General features: G+C 47.0%; 1 protein-coding gene across 1 annotated transcript; it reads right to left on the minus strand.

The window, feature by feature from the left end:
- Window positions 1-223: 223 nt before the first annotated feature.
- Window positions 224-20728, minus strand: LOC114214369 (eukaryotic translation initiation factor 3 subunit C). The gene is made up of 21 exons (XM_028109972.2): window positions 20668-20728; window positions 20398-20537; window positions 18865-18930; window positions 18575-18764; window positions 18057-18182; window positions 17804-17858; window positions 17562-17671; window positions 17042-17169; window positions 9985-10144; window positions 9485-9588; window positions 8891-9032; window positions 8551-8676; window positions 8334-8427; window positions 7353-7543; window positions 6929-7153; window positions 2697-3060; window positions 1090-1249; window positions 929-994; window positions 752-839; window positions 496-658; window positions 224-397 (listed from the first exon to the last, which is right to left on the minus strand). Exons 2-21 carry the CDS (start codon window positions 20496-20498, stop codon window positions 315-317), a joined length of 2742 nt encoding a protein of 913 aa, XP_027965773.1. The 5' UTR covers window positions 20499-20537; window positions 20668-20728; the 3' UTR covers window positions 224-314.

Raw genomic sequence — 20728 nt, forward strand, 5'->3', positions numbered from 1 at the left:
ACACATCCACTGCCTTCCAAACCCCTGGTAGAACTTATCACATGTTATTACAATTTTCTGTCCGATGTCAAAGAGCAGCAGGCTCTCTGAAGTCAGGGATACGTACGAGCCATCTCTGCATCCTGAGCCTTGTGCCTATCATGTGGCAGAAGCTCAGAAATACAATTAGCAAACAAATGTGTCCAACCCACCTCTGCGGCAACACGCAGACAAGCAGGCACTGTAACAACACTAAATAGAACTTTAATGACTCGGGGTGTGGCCTACGACTGAGAGGCTGAAGGGTCTGGGTCGGAGGCACAGACGCGAGGCCATCAGTAGGCTGTCTGAGACTGCTGCTGGCGGTAGCCGCCCCGGCGCATGTAGCCCTCGTTCTTGCGGTAGCCGTCCTTCTGGTCTGCGGGGCGGGGGGAGAGGGGAGGAGGACAGGAATGATGGTGCAGAGGCGGGAAGGGGGCCAGGACCCTGGGAGAAGAGAGAGACAGAACCACTGACCTCGGAAGTAGCCACCGTAGGTGCCCTGCTTGTGGTCGAACACCCGCTCATTATTTTCCACCAGGCTGCCCAGCTTTTCCGCCAGCTGCAGGGCCAGGTTCTGCTGGGCGGTGGGCTCGGTGCGGTGCATCACCACTGTCTGTGTCGGCTGGTCCAGGGAGGCCTGGCGGAAGTGAGGCAGAGGACGGACATGACACAGATCTCCACTCCAAGCTCCCTGTGACTCCACCTGCCCATCTTCTACCCTGGCCCTTACCATCAACTCCTCGTTAATGATCATCTTGCTGATGATGGAGTGCACAGTGGGCAGGTCCAGTTCAAACATGTCAGACAGAGTCTCCATGCTGGGGAGAAAGAAGGCAGAGAGCAGGGTGCAATTAGGAGCCTGGACCACGAAGCCAGGGCCCCTCTGCCATCCTAGGGCCCATCCTACCTGATGGAGTCATAGACGCTGCTGTAGGTGAAGAGGTAGGTCCGCAGTGACTCTTCCTGAATCTTCCTGTGGGGAGAAGGGAGAAAAGGGGAGCGATCTTCAGGGAAGGAGACCAACCAGTCTTTTGTTCCCCGCCCACCATGGCTCTCCTCTCTGCTCACCTAACCAGCATGGTTCGGACTTTGTCGGCCTCGGGGAAAAGGTCCCACACTTTGCCATTCATCTTTTCATTGATGATAAAACTGTGGCAGGTCTTCCAGTCGCCCATCTTCATAGCCTTGGAGGCAGCAACCACGTGTTCCCTCATGGACTCAGGGGGACCTGAAAGGGTGGAAATGAGGCAGGGCCCAGGAGAAGCCTGGGACCATGGCTCCCGCCTCAGGCACCGCTCAAGGAAGAACATGGGACAGGAAAGCAAACAACCAGACTGGGACTCTCCCAGCTCTCCATTAAACAGCTACATGATCCTATAAATCACTTAATATCAAACTACATTTACATAGACTAAATCAGTCTATGGCATGCTTCAGGGGATTGGTGAGCCCCTTGAAAATGGTGACAAATTGTTATGTCTATCCTCATATACGTTTCCCTAGGAAAAGGTACATTGCTGTCATCAGATTCTTAGGAGCTTTCCTGACCTAAGCAAATTTTTTCTTCCTTCTTTTTTTTAAGTAGGCTCCACACCCAGCATGGAGCCCAACACGGGGGCTGAACTCAGGACCCTGAGATCAAGACCTGAGCTAAGATCAAGAGTTGGGACACAACCAACTGAGCCACCCGGGTGCCCTGACCTAAAAAAATTTCTAACATCTCAATTGGAAGTGTATCTACCAAACATCATTCCTTCTTATACCACCTTCATGATTTAACCATACTGTATTATCACTGCTTCAGCGTATTTTTCTTTAAAGACAATCCAGGAAAAGAAAACATGGCAAACAAGAGTAACCGGAATTCAGAGTAGACAACAAAAGTGCAAAACCGCTATGACTGGAATGGATGGCAGGTGTAAAGAAACATGACACAGCGGACCCTAGCATAGGGAGCAAGCTCAAAGGTGTAACAGATCAGCCCAGAGAGAAATGTATGAATGAGGCTAAGTGTAAGGAAGAGAACACAACCCTTCTGATCAGCTTCTACTTTGTCACTTTTAAAAAAGGCAAAGTTAGGGGCGCCTGGGTGGCTCAACCGGTTAAGCGGCTGACTTTGGCTCAGGTCATGATCTCAGGGTCCTGAGATCGAGTCCTGAATCAAGCTCCCTGCTCAGCGGGGAGCCGGCTTCTCCTTCTGCCTGATGCCGCTCCCCCTGCTTGTGTACTCTCTCCCTCTGACAAGTACATAAATAAAATCTTTAAAAAATAAAAAAATAAAAGAGGCAAAGTTAGAGATTCAAAGACTATTTCTCTACAAAACCAACAGTAGCACAGACCTGAACTAGAAACTGCCTTTTGGTCCTAGGCAGTCATAGAGAGGCAAGGGCTGCAGTGAGCCAGAGAGCCCTAAGCGATGCTGGAGATACAGACTTTTTCAATTTTGCAATTAAAATAAAATAAAGCTTCTGGGCACCTGGGTGGCTCAGTCAGTTAAGCATCTGCCTTCGGCTCAGGTCACGATCCCAGGGTCCTGGGACTGAGCCCCGCATCAGGCTCCCTGCTCAGTGGGGAGTCTGCTTCTCCCTCTCCCTCAAATAAGTAAATAAAATCTTTAAAAAAGGCATCAAGGGACGAATGAGCAAGTCTGCTGCCCTGCAGAGCCCCACACTCACCCAGCAGGGGCTGTCGCTCGCCCACCCGCAGCTGGTGATGGAACTGCTTGCTGATCATGCGTCGGCGGGCGTCACTCTCATGGGCAGCCATGTAAGGGATCTCCAGGAGCATGGCAGACACCAGATAAACACACTCCAGCAGCTCCAGGTTGATATGCAGGTGGAAGGGCACCTGCCGGCGCCGCTCCACCTTCTCCTGCTCCTGGTTGCGCTCCTGCAGGCTGCGCAGCAGCAGACCCTGGCCCAGAAGCTCCTTGGCCCGGCCGCTGGACTGAATGTCCAGCAGGGCATTGTGTGCATCTTTGGTCAGGCCTTGGCGGAATGCACAGATGCCCAGCTGCACCATGGTGCGGTTGTACAGGATCTGGGAACGAAGGGCAACGCACTCAGAAGTGACAACCACAAGGCAAGCTGTTCATGCAGTCAACAAATCTATGCTGAGCACCACTGAGGTGCTGAGCACTAGGCTATGGGCTGGGACAGAGAACAAAACAGACAAATCCCCATCCTTCCACGGAGCTTACATTCTAGGGATAAAGGGATGGAGAACAAAATAACTACAATATGCAGATGGGTACTCATGCCAAGGAGAAAAATTAAACACAGGAGGGAGTTAAGAAGGAAGCCATGTGGTGGTAGGAATTCCCAATTTTATACAGGATAACTACAGAAGGCCTCATTTTGAAGGGAATGTTTGAATAAAAACCTGACAGAAAAAAAGACCAAGTCATGCAGGTATCTGGAAGAGTATTCTAGAAAAAAGGAAAAGTCAATGCAAAAAGGCCCCTGTGGAAGAACTGTGCCAGGTGTACTCAAGGAACCAGGAGAGCTATATGGCTGGAACTATGAAGATGAGAGCATAAACTGAACAGGCAAGCACATGGCCCGCAGGCCACATTAATGTTTTTAAAATGGGAAACCATGGGAAGCTTTTGAGAAAATAAGTGATATAATCTGACTTAACAGGGTTAACCCTGGCTGCTGCACTAGGAACAGCCTGAAGGAAAAGAAAGGCAGAAGCAGAGACCAGGAAGAGATGGTGGCTCTGACCAAAGGGCAACAGAAGTGATAAGCGGTCAGGTGTGGACTCTGAATACAAGTGGCAGGGGAATCAGGTGAGGGATGTGAAAGAAAAACAAGAATCGAGTCTGACTCCGAGATTTCTGGCCTAGGCAACTGAAAATATGGACTTGCCACTAAATTAAGATAGGGGAAGATTTTAAGTAGTATAGATTCTGGGCGGGGGGGTGCAGATAGAGTCTTTATCGATGACAATAAAAGTATATAGATCAGACCACTCCTGAACACAGATGCAAAGAGCCTGAAAAAGTATTAGCACACACAATCCAGCCATATATAAAAGAGGTAACAGATCATGATCAAATAGGCCATATCTCTGCAATGAAAAGCTGATACAAAAATCTAAAATCACGGTTACTCATCATATGAACACAATAAAGGAGAAGTAACTGCATCATTATCAGTAGATGCAGAAAAAGCTCTTGACAAAATTCAACCATCTATATAGGACAAAAATTCTCAACTAGGATCAGAAGAGAACTTCGTCAATCTGAGAAAGTGCATCTATAAAAATACTACAGCTGATGTTATACTCAGTGGTAAAATGTTGACCGCTTCCCTAAGACTGGGGCCAAGGTGAGGTGCTTGCTCTCACTACTTCTATGCAGCACTAAGTACTGGAGATCTAAGTTATTGCAATATGGCAAGAAAGAGAGAAGAAAGGAGGGGCGCCTGGGTGGCTCAATTGGTTAAGCATCTGCCTTGGCTCAGGTCATGATCCCAGGGTCGTGGGATCGAGCCCCGCACTGGGCTTCCTGCTGAGCAGGGAGTCTGTTTCTCCCTCTCTCTGCCCCTCTCTCCCGCTCATCCTCTCCCCCTACCTCTAATAAAGAAAGAAAATCTTTTAAAGTAAAAAAAAAAAAAGGAAAAAGGAAAGTCATAAAGACTGGTATAGTAATAAAACTATCTAAATGCGTATGGCATGATTATTTCAGCAGAAAAGCTAGACAAACAAGTGAATAGACTATTAAACCAAGTAAGTAAATTTAGCAAAATAGATGCATTTAAGGCCAAAATACAAAAATGAACTGTATTTTTATATACCAGTAATTAGTTAACAATTGGAAAATGAGATAAAAAAAAATTACATTTACAATAGCATTGAAACTCATAATATTCAGGAATAATTTTTTTTTTTAGAGAGGGAGAGAGAGAAAGCATGGGGTGGGGGGGTGGGGGGGGAGCCGGGGTAGTGGGAGAGCGAGACAGAATTTTAAGCAGGCTTCATGCCCAGCATGGAACCCAGTGCAGGGTTTGATCTCTCGACCCGGAAGATCATGACCTGAGCCGAAATCAAGAGTCAGAAGCTTAACCAACTGAGCCACCCAGGTGCCACTTCAGGAGTAATTTCTTAAGAGATGTGCAATACTTCTACGATGAAAATCAAAAAACGCTGCAGAGAGAAATTACACAAAGAGATAAGGTATAAGATTGAAAGGTTCAGTGTTGTTATTAAGATGTCAATTTTCTCAAAACTGATTTATAGATTCCACAGAATTCCAGGAGGCATTTTTGTAGAAATTGACAATAGAATTCTAAAATTTATGTGGAAATGCAAAGATTACAGAATATCCAAAGCGTTCTTAAAAAAGACCAAAATGGAAGCACTCTTACTACCTGATTTTAAAACTTATTTACAGGCAGAGATGAATGAATAAAACAGAACAAAAATACACTTACAATTATGAGGCCATATGGGCTCTTTCATGTGGTTTTCCACAAAGGCACCAAAACAGTATGATGGGGAAAGAATGTCTTTGACCCTGACTTCATACCATTTATCCAAACCATAGATCTAGGGCGCCTGGGTGGCTCAATTGTTAAGCGTCTGCCTTCGGTGCACGTCATGACCCCGGGGTCCTGGGATCAAGTCCCCTATCGGGCTCCCTGCTCAGCGGGGAGTCTGCTTCTCCCCCTCCCACTTCCCCTGCTTGTGTTCCTGCTCTCGCTGTCTCTCTCACTGTCAAATAAATAAATAAAATCTTTAAAAGAAAAAAAAAAGAAAACCATAGATCTAAATGTGAAAGCTAAAACCTTTAAGAACTTTCAAAAAAAAAAGTATCTTTGTTAATTGTGAAGGTTTCTTTAGACAGGACCCCAAAAATAATAAGCATAAAAGAAAAAGCTGTTAGACTACACCACAAGACATGGTATTAAAAATGAATAGGCAGAACACACAAAGGAAGAAAGTATCTGGAAAACATTCATTTGACAAAGGCCTGGTATCCAGCGAAAACTGGTCAATTTCAGGGGTTACCAGGGAACTAGGAACCAACACCATAACGAGATACCATTAAACAACAACCAATGTGGCTTAAATTAAAAAGATAAACAACGCCATATATCAACAAGGAGTATAATATGCACACATTCCGGTAGGAGCGTAAAGTGGCGTAACCGGTTTCTTATGAAACTGGACACACACCTACACTTTGATACAGCAATTCTACTCTTAACTATTTACCCAAGAGAAAACGTACAGCCACATAAAGGCTTATAAATGTTCCTGACAGCTTCTTTATGATAGCCCCACACTGGAAACAGACCAGGAGTCTATCAAGAGGAACAAAGATCAAGAACTTGAGATAAATTCACGCACTGGAATAAGAAAGGACAAATGGGAATGCTATTTAAAAACCGCCATCACACGGGTTCACCTCAGGTCTGCAGGTTCACAATGTGCACTGTTCTACACGTCAGGACTGCTTCATTGTTTTAAACACGTTTACAGGACCTGCACTTAGATACGGCTGCAACGCTCCTGTATGTCAGTGTCCCCCATGGCACTGCCGCATGCAGAGTCAGCGGTCCCACTGTCCCGTCCCAACACACCACACTGCATCTGGGTCCCGTCTTTCCTTAGTTTAATGACTTACGGTTCTTCTCCCTTTTTAAACTAAAAGATCGCCTAATGCTCTCAACTAGACACACAGTAGGGATCGTAAGCGTTAGCTGAACCCAAATCTCCATCCCAGAGGCCTCTAGTGCTGTCCGAACAGGCCACAACATGGGAATGGGCAGGAGGATCAGAGAATGGCAGCATCTGGGAAGGAGCAGGTGTCCGCTCACCTCTCCACCAGCCAGATAGCTGCTAACCCGGTCGAGCCATCCCGCCCCAAGGACGGGGCCAGAGCGCTGCCTTTCCACCCTACCTGTACGGGCGGGTCCGCGTGCTGAATGTTGTCCTGCAGGTGGCTCATGAGCATGAGGTCTCGGGCCTGGTACCAGCGGGAGTGCAGGGCATGGTGGTAGATGTGGCAGAGGATGGCGCACGTGCGGATGCGGTCTGTGCGGTCCTTGGCGTAGATGTACTTGCACAGCCTCTCCATCAGCACGGCCGAGTCCTCACCCTCGTTCTCTGCCTGGTCTTGCTCGGACTGTGGGGCGCGGGGCAGGACGTCGTTAGGAGAGGATCCGGCAGAGATAGCTCAGGCTCCCCCCGCAGCCAAAGGTGAAACTCTGTCCAGCCTCGGTTCTGGCCCTCCCTGCCCCGCCTCCGAGACTCCCCAGGGAACAGATTGGCCCTTACGACCGGACAGACACCTCCCCCTCCCCCGTGGCTATGGAGACTCTCACCTTTGAGGAGCCCTCAGGGGGGGTGAGCTGCCGCTGGTGGGCCTTGTAATCAAACTTGTAGTAGGTGTGGAGGATGCGCCTCAAGTAGACGCGACAGACCTCCTCAGTGGTGCCCTTCTCCTCCAGGTAGCGCTGCACACGCTCAATGATGGCGCACACCTGCGCCTCGTCCTTCAGGTGCTCCACGTACTCTGGCAGGGAGAGGCCCCTCCGCTCAGCCGGGCACCTGGCTTTCCCCGTTATCTGCCCCCCATCATCCAGCTACCACTGTGGTTTTTTTTTTTTTTGCACCATCAGCAGTCTCCTCACTGTGCCCTGAAAACACCATCCCCTCCCCGCACACTTCTGTTCCTCTGGGTGTGCTCTTCTGCTACTTCCTCCCGATTAACTCCTCCTCCTCATTCGGATCTTACCTTAAACGGCCCCTACCTTACGCCTTAAGACGCTTTCTTCAACCATTATCTACGGCGGCCACCCTATCTCTCACTAACACGGGTCCCTGTCCCAATCTACAATTGCCTCGTTTTATTTACTCACTGAAATGCCTTTCTCCAGCACTGAAATTAAGCTCCGTGAGCGTGAAAGGCCTCTGCCTGCCTCGTTCATCACTACACCCCTGACTCAGTGAGCACATGTGGGCCTTCATGTTTCACTGGGTAAATGTCTTGCACTTTCCCCAACCCAAATGCCTCTGATCCAAGCCAAACAAGAAAGTGGACTGATGCCAGACCCCAATGATTCTCAAAGTATAGTCCCTAGATAGCAGCATCACCTGGAAGAAACGCAAAATTTGGAGGACACCCCCCACCCCGACCTATTGAATCTGAAGCTATGGGAGTGGGGCCTAGCATCTTCCCAGGCCCTCTGTGTGAATTCTGGGGTAAGGGAAGGGCTGGCTCCCCAGACACTTTGTTAGTAAAACCCTTAGTTTTATTCCCTGCACCTTCCCTCTCATTGATGACCATGCTTGCCCAAGCCTACCTTGAGAGTGAGGATCAGTATTTTGCATTATTTTGGTAAATTCTTCATCCATTCGTTCCACCAGGGTTAGGATACAGCCACGGACACGAAGTGGCTGGACAAGAAGGCAAAGGAAGAGCAAACAAATGAGCCCAGATCTCAGTGCCAGACTTTGACCCTAATGTCTCCACTGAGCCTTCGCAAGCAGACAACACACACCTCCAATTTCTCTCTTTACCTGGTCAACATTGTGCAGGTTCTCACTCTCCTCCAGAATGTTCTCTCCAACAAAGATGTTGGGGTTTGCAAACAGGATGTCCATCAGCTCATTGATGCAGTCCAGGCACTTCTGCCACATCTCAGGCTGTCAAGAGAACAGAGGGCAGTGAGAGGCGTGAAGGTGGAAGAAGCACAGGCCTCCTAAGAGCCCCTTCACCAGAAATCCATGGGGCCTTCAACTACCAAGACTGCTCCCACAGTCCTCGAGTTTTAAGACACTAAGCACCAAACCACAAACCCCGCCCCCGCCGACCAAACCACTAGTTCAGCTCTAGGATGCTCCTCTTCATTGCCCTCACCTTCATGTACGTGGCCAGGTTCGGGTTGTAGTCATAAAGAGAAGCGATGATATTGAACTTGATCTTGACTATAACACCCTCCCCCAGGTTGTTTTCAGACGCAATCTGAACCAGCAGCTGCAGCAGTTCAATCTGGGCTGCCCTGGAGGGGAGCAGAAGGGGGTGAGGTATCAGAGACAAATCAAAAAACCTTATCCTGTCACAGTGTGCCCTCTTCAGGCAAGCAAGGCAGCGTCATTCCCATTACCCACCTATCCTCACCACCTATGTACTTGCTTCTCCTTTATAAATTCCAAACAGAAGCAGCAACAATGCTAACAATCTGCCGTCCTCTTCAGTTACCAAATAATTAAAGAAAATGAGTATTCCCATTTTGCAGATGGGAAAATAATCCCCAAAGTTTAAGTGACTGGTTTAAGATCAAAGAGAGAGTAAAGAGCAGAAAATGGACTAGTATGTTCCAAGTACACCAGTCCTTCAACTATAGCCACACACAGATCTTCCCAAACAGTGCTATTTCCCCACCAACCTCCACCCGTGTTTTAGAGAGAGCATTCACCCCGTGATCTCACAGTCTGGGCCCAACAATCTTACCGATCCGTTCCCTTCTTGCCTCGTGCTTGCAGGATCTCATTCAGTTTCTTGATGACAACAGCGTGGGTGATCTCAGTTCCCTTGGCAAACATTTTTGGCTTCTCCTGGGCAACACATGTCATATCATGTGCAAGTTGATATAAACCCATTCTTACCCTAACTTTTCTCCCAAACCAATGGGGCAGGGGGGCACCTGTATGCTCTCCCAAATGGTTTCTCAATTCATTTTAATACTAAAGCCTAGGGCACCTGGGTGGCTTGGTCATTTAAGCGTGTGGCTCTTGGTTTTGGCTCAGGTCATGATCTCATGGGTCATGGAATCGAGCCCCGCATTGGGCTCCAGGCTCAGCAAGGAGTCTGCTTGAAGACTCTCTCCCTGTGCCCTTTTCCCCACTCAAGCATGTGCACATGCTCTCTCAAATAAATAAATAAACCTTAAAAGAAAAACACAAAACAAAAAACCCAAAAACCAAAAAAACACAAAACACTAAAGCCCTCACCTTAACGAGGGGCACTCCACCCCGGACCCTTTCCCATTCCCCGCCTTCATTGTCTTCCTCCTCCTCATCCAGGCGCTTAGATTTCCTATCGTGCTTCTTCTTGGCTTTGTCCTCCCGTTTCTTCTCAGCCGCCTTCTTGTCCTCCTCTGTGGTGGGGGCCCTGCCAGGAAACATGGGAGACATGAAAGACCAGTCCCCACTCCACCTCTAAGGCTTCTTCTTCCCACGAACTTCTCTTTTTCTCCCTCAAGCCCTGGGTTCAAGTTATATTCTATGAGAGTGAACTAAAGTTAACCATAACCTGAACCAAAGCAGTGACTATCAAGCATGTGAATCTGCCAGACTACTAACCAAGGCCTGTCACACCCACTAAGAAAACCTTATGAAGGGAACAGCGGGGCCTGGTCTGATAAGGTAGAGGGACCAACCCAGCCACAGAACAGCCTGCCATGTTGCCCCATAGCTAACCTCCCAGGTTTTCCAGAGAAAACTATATCCATAAGAGACACAGTTGTTCTCACAGCTGCTCTTTAATACTAGTTGCTCTATCTAATCTTTTCACCAGCCACCAACTATCAGTTTGAAATTAGCGTAAAAAAACTTGCTGTTCCCAGACTGACTGCTCCACGCTTATGAGAATTAAACTAAATTCTGAATTTAAAAAACAATTGTTTGGGGGCTCCTGGGTGGCTCAGTCATAAAGCGTCTGCCTTCGGCTCAGGTCATGGTCCCGGGGTCCTGGGATCGAACCCCACATCGGGCTCCCTGTTCGGCGGGAGGCCTGCTTCTCCCTCTCTCACACTCTCCCTGCTTGTGTTCCCTCTCTCGCTGTGTCTCTGTCAAATAAATAAATAAAATCTTAAAAAAAAAAAATGTTCGGGGCCCCTGGGTGGCTCCGTCGGTTAAGCATCTGCCTTCGGCTAAGGTCATGATCCCAGGGTCCTGGGATTGAGTCCTGCGTCGGGGTCCCTGCTCAGTGGGGAGCCTGCTTCTCCCTCTCCCTGCTGCTCCCCCTGCTTGTACTCTCTCTGTCAAATAAATAAATAAATAAAAATCTTTAAAAATAAAAAAAACAAAATAAAAATAAAAAACAATTGTTCAAGACAACAAAATTCCCCCCCAAAAGCAAAAAGATCATTGGCAATCCCAAAGCGGTCTCAGGCCACTTGGTGTCTGAAACCATCTCCAAACTTAATACTATATAATGAAATATAAACTCAACAAGAGACAAATTATCTCAAACTTTACATAGATACTGATGAACCAATCTTTCCAGACTCAACAGATACTCAAATTATAATTCTCATCAACTGCCATTTAAATATCTACAAATGAATTTCATTTTAACTGCTTAAAAGGTCTGAATGTTTTAGTAATAATTTATAAATTTGCCAGCTGGATCACTTTTCCGCTTGCCAAAGGATGTATGCCAGAACTCGACAGCTTGCGGGTTTTCTCCCTGTACTACAGCAACATTCTCTTTAATGATCAAAAGCTCACTTTATAGGTAAAATTCTTTGCAAACATGCAATTATGTTTAACTAAACTGAAACCTCTTGGACATATCCCTAAAGCTCTGAAAAGATCAAAAAACCTAATGCTATTTTAAAATCAATTCTGCTTAAATTTCAAAAGAACTTAATCTTTCCAGGCCTAAAATTTTACTCCTAGCCCTAAGGATACTGGGATTCATACTTCAAAAACACAATGAACTCTCAACCGATGAAATTCTTTTTTTTTTTTTAAAGATTTCATTTTTTTTTTTTTAAGATTTTATTTGACAGAGAGAGATGCAGCAAGAGAAGGAACACAAGCAGGGGGAGCGGCAGGCAGAGGGAGAGGGAGAAGCAGGCTTCCTGCGGAGCAGGGAGACCAATGCAGGGCTCGATCCCAGGACCCTGGGATCATGACCTGAGCCGAAGGCAGATACTTAACAACTGAGCCACCCAGGCGTCCCTAAAGATTTTATTTTTAAGTAATCTCTACACCCAACATGTAGGGGCTCGACCTAACAACCCCGAGATCAAGAGTTCCATGCTCCACCGATTAAGCCAGCCAGGTGCCACTCTCACCCTATGAAATTCTAACTGGAAGACTAAAATTTGGCTTGACCTCACCCCTATGATAGATTATATTTTGGTGTATTCACATCTTGTTAGAAATTAGAAAACTAACGTTTATGCTCTCAGTTATACATCGAATTGATGCAAGCCACTTTCCCAACAGGGCATCACCAAATATACTTCTATTTAAATACATAGGCAAGAGACAAAAGATATTAAGAGACACCCACAGAAGTTAGCCCTAAAACCTGAAAAGGATCATTCCACACCCTCTTAACAACAACTACTAATCTAGAGCCCCGAGACACTCTTGCTTAGGATCCTAACAGTTTGGGCATCCAGTCCCACCAGATTCATCCTGAGGTTCTCTCTCTCTCTCTCTCACACACACACACACACACACACACACAGGCCTTCAGAAGCCAGTAACTCTTAGAAGTAGGCAGCATCTCTGTGAAATTCCACAGGCCAATCATGCTACCAGACGTAGCGAACTTCCTCCAATACACCTTCTAATCAAGGTTCATAATCGAGACAACAAACTTACGTTTTATTATGTGTCTTCCTTCTCTTTTACTCGAGTTAATCTTTTTTGCCTTTTTCCTCCACTGCCGACCTTATCAACAGTTAAATATTATTGAAGTTTCAAAAAAATCTTGATTGCTCTCTGTATCAACAGTTAAATATTAATTAAGTTTTAAAAAAATCGTGATTGTTCATCGTTGAAGAGCATCGAGAGGACTTAACTGCCGGCTGACCCTTTAGCGGGCCATGGGCAACAGGAAACCCCTTACCCTCTCTCCATCCTTGCGATATACGTTCTGCCCACCATTCCCATTCTGGGGGCCGTTTCAAGAATGCAGCCTTGTGAGTAACGTGTTAAGACCATCTGGACTGTATATGTGACACTACCCTGTTAAGGCCTCTATATAAACTTTTATGATTCTTGTGGGTGGGTGCAAAGATGTACCAGCCTTGCCGCCTTCCAAGACAAGTCTCGCCTGTCAGTTCCCTTGCTTATGAAACCTGCCACCTGCCCACCTGGAGAGACATCTGCCTCTTTCTTTGGTCTCTCCCTGCCCTCTATGTACGGGGGCCAGCTTCAGATTTCACCCTCAGAACACCCAAGGTGGTGAACCAACACTCACACTTGATTAAGAGTCTAACGTGGTAATTTATCAGAAGGGATCCAAGACACTAGATTTCATCAGTTTGTACTTAAGAATTCCTACCCCAACTACGAATTTGGAAACATTAACGTGTGATCTGTAATTTACCTCTAATGTCCATATAGCAAGTTAAATCAACATTTTAGCCCCAAACTCACATTAATAACTTCCTTAGCTAAGAATTAACCCTAAATAAAAACTATAACAAAGGGCGCCTGGGTGGCTCAGTTGGTTAAGTGACTGCTTTCGGCTCAGGTCATGATCCTGGAGTCCCTGGATCGACTCCCGCATCAGGCTCCCTGCTTGGCAGGGAGTCTGCTTCTCCCTCTGACTCTCCCCCATCTCATGTGCTCTCTCTCTTTCTCTCTCTCTCAAATAAATAAATAAAAATCTTAAAAAAAAAAAACCAAACTATAATAAAGTCAGCCAAAACTATAATAAAGATGTTCAACGAATAACATCTTACTGCACTTGGATACTTTGGAAAAATATATCAATTAAGAAAAAAGCTACTTGAGGGGCTCCTGGGTGGCTCAGTCAGTTAAGTGACTGCCTTTGGCTCAGAGTCATGATCCTGGAATCCTGCGATCGAGCCCCACATCAGGCTCCCCGCTCAGCGGGGAGTCTGCTTCTCCCTCTCCCTTTGCTCCTCCCCTAGGCTTGGGTGCTAAAGAAAAAAGCCACTTGAAAAAAGAGAAAAAAATCCACGTGATTTAAAAGTTCACTAAACTGATTCTTTAAAGCATTCCCATAGATGGGCTTATCCTGATTAAAAAATTAAATAGAACATAGACTCTGATGTTTCTTATATTTGTGATTGGCCTCCTATTTTCTGCCCAAACCTACTACCTAATGTCCAGGTGCCTTTATGTTGCTAGACAGCCTTACTGCACACCAAAAAGAGATGGAAGCTCTTGAGATTAAACCCATTCCTTTATGTGCTTGTTTTAACCAAAAAATAAAAGCTGAGAAAATCTGACGAAGAAAAGGGTATAGACTGATTTAATATGGAGACGCTGAAAAAGGATCCTGGCAGACATTATGGAAACAGACGATCATGCTTCTAGAAAACCCATTAACAACTAACACCAACTCTGGTTGGCTTAGATAGCTAATGAGAAAAAAACATGCAATCAAAATTCACTGTTCCCATACCATCTGTGGTTCCTCTCTCCTTGTTCTTTTTCCTCTTATATAAATCTTGCTTTCGTCTTGGTTGGAAATCAACCTTAAAAACTGGTCTTGTGACACAAGTAAAATATAGTGTCTCTGAATTATTCGTTGACATAAAGTCAAACTCAAGTCAAAGACCTTTGAGGATCCCGTGGTTAACTCAACTTCTGTCAACTGGAATTTTAATTCAACCTGATTTTAGATTTTTTTTTTAAGATTTTATTCATTTGGGGCGCCTGGGTGGCTCAGTTGGTTAAGCGACTGCCTTCGGCTCAGGTCATGATCCTGGAGTCCCGGGATCGAGTCCCACATTGGGCTCCCTGCTCGGCGGGGAGAGCGCTTCTCCCTCTGACCCTCTTCCCTCTCGTGCTATCTCTCATTCTCTCTCAAATAAATAAATAAAATCTTTAAAAAAAAAAAAGATTTTATTCATTTGACAGCGAGAGACACAGCGAGAGAGGGAACACAAGCAGGGGGAGTGGGAGAGGGAGAAGCAGGCTTCCTACCAAGGAGGGAGCCCGAGGCGGGGCTCGATCCCAGGACCCTGGGATCATGACCTGAGCCGAAGGCAGACACCTAATGACTGAGCCACCCAGGCGCCCCTAGAATTTTTTTTTTTGATTAAGTATACAAAATAAAATTTCACAGGCTAAAAGTATAAATCAAGGGTAATCTCTAAAAGGATAGCATGTAACTCCCAAACCAGTAGAGGGAAACAAATTGAGTAAGAGGGAAAAAAAGAATACAATCTAGAAATGGCTTAAGCACAAAAAAAGTGAGAAAGAAAATAATTAAAATAGGATTAATCTTAATTACTGAGTGAAAAAAGCCAAATCCCTCCCAATCAAGTAACCTACTGTGTTGATTCCACCTACATGAAATTCTGGAAAAGGGAAACTTATCTAGAGAGAGAAAGCAAACCAGTGGTTGCCCAGGGAAAGGGAGGGGACTGGTTGCCAGAAAGACCATGGCATGATTATAGAAGTTTGGAACTTTCAGCCTCATCACAACCACTAGGAGGGGAATAAGGCTGCAGATTGAGCTAATCGTCAATGAGCAATGACTTAGTCTTACCTATGTAATAGGTAAGGACCTACATAAACATCCCTAAATGACGAAGTTTGGAAAGCTTCCTGGTTGGTAAACACATTGAGGTGCTAGGAGTGTGGTGCACCCAGAAAGGGAATGGAAGCTCTGTGCCTGTTCTCCCATACCCCGTCCTGTGCATCTCTTCCATTTGGCTGTTGCTGAGTTGTACCCTTTAAAGCCCTTTCAAATAAATGGATAATTGCAAGTAAAGTGCTTTCCCAAGTTCTATGGGTTGTTCTAGCAAATTACTGAAATTGAGGAGAGGGCTGTGGAAACTCTGAATTTATAGCTGGTTGGTCACAGTACAGGGGCCAAACCTGGGACTTGCCACTGGCTTCTGAGGTGGGGGCAGTCTTGTAGGACTGAGTCCTTAACCTGTGGGGTCTGCGATAACTCTGGGTTGTTTCAGAACTGAACTGCAAGTTGAGCACCATGTTCGTGTCCAGAGAGTTGGAGAACTGGTAGGCGTGAGGAAAAAAAAAAAAAAACCCACACATATGGCGTCAGAAGCGTTATAAATAGGAGCACCTGGGTGGCTCAGTCATTAAGTGTCTGCCTTCGGCTCAGGTCATGATCCCAGGGTCCTGGGATCGAGCCCCGCATCGGGCTCCCTGCTCCGTGGGAAGCCTGCTTCTCCCTCTCCCTCTGCCACTCCCCCTGCTTGTGTTCCCTCTCTCGCTGTGTATCTCTTTGTCAAATAAACAAATAAAATCTTAAAAAAAAAGCATTATAAATAAATATACATCAGATACACATGCTTCCTGGGCTTGACCAGTCAAGTGGAGCACAGAATGAAAAAGGCTTTTCAACAAAACACCTGTGTTTAGTCCTCTTTAGTGCCAGGGAACTCACTACCTCCTGAAGAACACAACCCCAATTTCTGAAAGGAGAGCAACCCCACAACAGCAAGAGTTCCCATACAGCAGCACTGTTATCAGTGGGCTTGATACTGGAGCCCCGTGGGGCACACAGGGGCAAGCATCACCTTGACTTCAGAGGAAGACTCAGAAGCCTACGATGAGGGTTAAGTAACTTAGCAAAGCCGACAGCTACTAAAGGACTAAGGGTTGGAACCGGAGTCCAATCAGACTCCTCCCCGGCTCCCACACCGCCCCAAGAAAGCTCACAAAGGCTGACTGCCGCCTACTTGCTAACATACTACAAAGTTCCCAGGGAGAGTGACGAGGGTAGCCACGCTGCCAGCCGGTCCTGGGCTGAGCTGCTGCCCTATAAATCACTCTCAGCTCTCCTCGGAGCCGGGGGCCAGTAACCCTCATTCTACAGACGGAGAAGGACTGGAGAAGACTGGAGAATGAAAGCAGACTGTCAGACACCACACAGCTAGCTGGTGCCAGGAAGACACTTACACCACACGTGCAGTGAGTCATCTCGCAGTTAAATGTTCGACTCTGGGCCTTCAAATTCCATCCTCATACTTGCCCTAAATCCCTCCACTGGCCTGGACAACCTAAAAGCACTCCACAGAAGAAGCAACCACCTTCAAGATGACTGCAGGCTTCCTACACTTCCCACTGTGGCCCGAGGCACCACTACTTTTCTTACTTTTTAAGGAATCGTGAGGCCAGCACCGTCTGCTTCCCTTCTTCCTCCTCTGAGTCGGAATCAGAAGACGTGGAACCCGTGTCCCAGTCTTCATCATCTTCTGAATCTTCCGAATCCTCATCATCATCCTTAGAGAAATAAGAGAATCATCAGGAAAAAGACGGGGAGACTGACTGGTCTCCCCGCTCTCCCTGCTGACCCAGGTTCCAGGGATTTTCAGGGGCAGAACAAGAGTGGTTAATCATCAATCAGCATATGAAGAGCTGGACTGGACCACCAAGACCCAGAGAGAAGCGTGGACTTGCTCTAGGGACACACAGCTCCCCAGGAGTAGACCCTGGTCCCAAATCTAGTGGTCCAGGTTCCAGATCACGCCGTGCTCTAATCCAAGACAAAGCCTGTTCTCAAATCAGACTCCACTAAACCCCACCCCTCCTAAGCCTAGGGGTCTTCTCCCCAGGAACCCAAGAATGGTCCATGGCAGGCAAATCGCCCTTCGTAGTCTCGCACTGGCTCTGACCTCCATCTTTTTCAGGAACTTGCGACTCTCTCCAGAAGGAGCTTCTGATTTCTTCTTCAGGAAAGCTGCAGCACTGACTCCATCCTCATCCTCATCCTCATCTGAAGAGCCTGGGGGAGGGGGGAAGGAGAGAGAAGAGAGTCAGAGTGGTGAAGAGCGAGGCAGAGGGGCAACCGAGAAAGCATGCCAAGGGAACCAACTGTGTACTTGTAACCCTTTCGGTGAGGGCCCCCCCCCCTCACCTTCTGAATCCTCCTCATTCTTCTCGGCGTCTTCATCTGCAGACTGCTCAGGGTTCTTGACCAGGGGAGAAGCGAGAATAATTAACGATGCCTGCCAACCATCACCCCATCCTCCCCATCCTCCCCCTCCACCCTGGAGACATGTGTCCTGATTCCTTCTCCAGGCACACCTTCCATTTGCAAATGTTCTTCTGTCTCACTCAGGGGGGTCACTGTCCCCACAGTTCAGAAAGTCTGCCTCTAGCATCCCCACCTGCTTGTAATTTGTAATGTGGGACTCAAAATCTCGGTTATATTTTCGGATCTTCTGGCGCAGGGTGCTCAGGGCCTTGGCATTGTTCTTGTTCATCTTTTTCTTCCCTTCCTTATCTTCCCATAGCTAAAGGATAACAGAGGGAAGAAAGAGAGAACAGGGATGTGAGACTAAGGATTATTTCCTAAACATCAGGCTTCGCCACCCCACATGATGAGTTTTGCTATCTGTACACCATCTGTACTGCTTACCAACTGTGTTTGTTAACTTATTTTTTTGAAGATCCTTTGTATATCACCACCAAAAGAAAAAAAAAACACAAATAAGAATATGAAAATAAGTATGATTAAAATTCTTGGCCAAAAAAGGTCCCTCTCTTTGCTTCAGCCCCCTTTTTCTCAAGTTCCACGAAGTACTACATGTACAGCAAGAGGAGACAGGATTCCTGGAAGTGGGTTAGGAGCAGGCCCCAGGTCCAAAAGTCCCTCTGGATCCTCCCTCACCCACAGAAATCACACCTCATTAAGATAGTCCTCCAGATCAGCCAGGATGCGGATATAGAACCGGGGGACACCTTCCTTGTCCACAATGCTCTTAGCCTTCCCATATGCTTTTCCCAGGAGCTCAAACTCTTCCAGGCACTTGGTAACATCTCGAATCTTCATGGCATTACGGATGGTCCGAATGAGGTTGGTCAGCTCCTCAAACCTGGGTTGGGAGCCCAAAACCACATTGGACATGCCCACCAACACCAGAAAACCCACCAGTGCTAGAGATGCCCCATCATCTGGGCTCCTCATGGCCTCACCTCTTGTCCTTGGCACTTCGGACAACTCTCTTGGTATCTTCTTCATCCTCACTCAGCAACAACGGCCTGTTTGAAAAAACAGAGACCATTAACTTCCCTTCCTCCAGTCTTTTCAAGTGATCTCTATTTCCCTTCTCAGAGGAGCAGAAAGAATGGAATTACTCAGGCCATCATACTCGATACTTCTTCTCTAACCTCATCGACCACAACACAATCAGCTAAGCCTACTTCATGTATGCCCTTTTGTCAAACACTGTTGCACGAAGATGACCATCTCCATCCTCTCAAAAATAAACACAGGTATTTATTTACTGGGTCAGAAAACTAATTACATGAAAACACAAGTAACTAAATACTGAAAAAAGTCAAGAAAAAGGGGTACTTCAGCTAGAATGAATGGAAAAGGCTTTAAGAAGGTGGTACTTGAATTAGAAAATAGAAAGCAATGTTTCCCAGAGTGGGAGAAGCCAAGGGCAAAGAAAAGGTCCTAATGGCTTTAAACCTCCATTACTAGCACTTTTCTTTAATAAGGAGAGACCAGACCACAGACAACATTCAGATGGTAACATATCTCCATTCTTTTCACTTTATTCATTTTCCAATTATTTTGTATTTTAGAATAAGCGATGTTGGTTTTCCGATTGTGGCAATAATATAAAATCATATTCGGATGGGCATATGTGCATATTTATATGTATTATTAAACAGTGGCACAGGGATTCAGAAAAGGTGAAAGTGGCACGTATGAAGGAAGCTCAAGAAACATTCCACTGTTTCAAAAAGTGAAAAGAATTTTAATTTACAGAGATAGGAGAAGGGTATTATTCATTTGTTTTTAAGATTTTACCTATTTATTTGACAGAGAGAGAGCACAGGCACAAGCAGGGGAGGGAGAGGGATTAGCGGATTCCTCGATGAGCAGGGAGCCCGATGTGGAGCTGGATCCCAAAACCCTGGGAATCATGACCTGAGCCGACAGCAGACGCTTAACCAACTGAGCCACCCAGGCACCCCAGGGGAAGGGTATTTAAGTGAATACCAAAAAGAGGAAAATTAATAGATGATGGTGAGCCAGCCCGGAGTACCAGGTAGCTGAGCTTCAGAGCCACATCCAGCAGCTCTCAAATACCAATTGAGCATTTTGGATTTTTTTGTGAGCAGGATTTTTTGGTGGTAAGAGTAACTAGGACTTTCGGAGTCCGATGCCGAGCGGAAGAGAGGTGGTACAGTGGCTGTGGACATGCAGGCCAATTAGGAAGCTGATTCAACAGACCTGGCCAGTGGGAAATCTCTTCTGACTCTTGTACCCAGCGGGTGGACTCCCACATTCACAGCACCTTGAAGCATGAAGGTTGTCCCTTCGACAATGCTTTGGTCCCTTAAACTCTCGAAATCCTCAGAACCCGCTCTCGCCGCGTCCTTGCGGACTCGTCGTCGCCCCCACCTCCATTCCCTCCCACATACGCGGCCTTCCCGAGCCTGCAGAACCGCGCACTCCGCGAGTGGTCACCACGGCGCAGGCCCCCCACTCACTGTTTGCCGTAGTTGCCCCCGACGGGTTTGGTGACGAGCTCCTCCCCCGACAGAGACGACTCGGACTCGCTGTCCGAACCGGTGGTGAAAAACCGCGACATGGCGACAGCGCTGAGGGGCTGCGGCGGGCGCAGCCGGACCTGCGGGAGAGCCGGAATCACAGACAAGAAGGGTCCAGGGCCGCCACCTCCCGACCCCCACCTCTCATCGTCCCCGCAAGCACCCCGATCTGCGTCCCCTCCTCAAAGGACAGGCCTAAGAAATACACACCGTCCGAGCTCGCCAGTCACACCGTGTAGCCGGAACGACGGAAACGCGAAAAGAGGGAAGA

This window comes from Eumetopias jubatus, unplaced genomic scaffold, assembly GCF_037043125.1.
Source record: "Eumetopias jubatus isolate StellerSeaLion01/CBP00866 unplaced genomic scaffold, mEumJub1_p1.0 scaffold_12, whole genome shotgun sequence".
In the NCBI taxonomy this organism is placed as follows: Eukaryota; Metazoa; Chordata; class Mammalia; order Carnivora; family Otariidae; genus Eumetopias; species Eumetopias jubatus.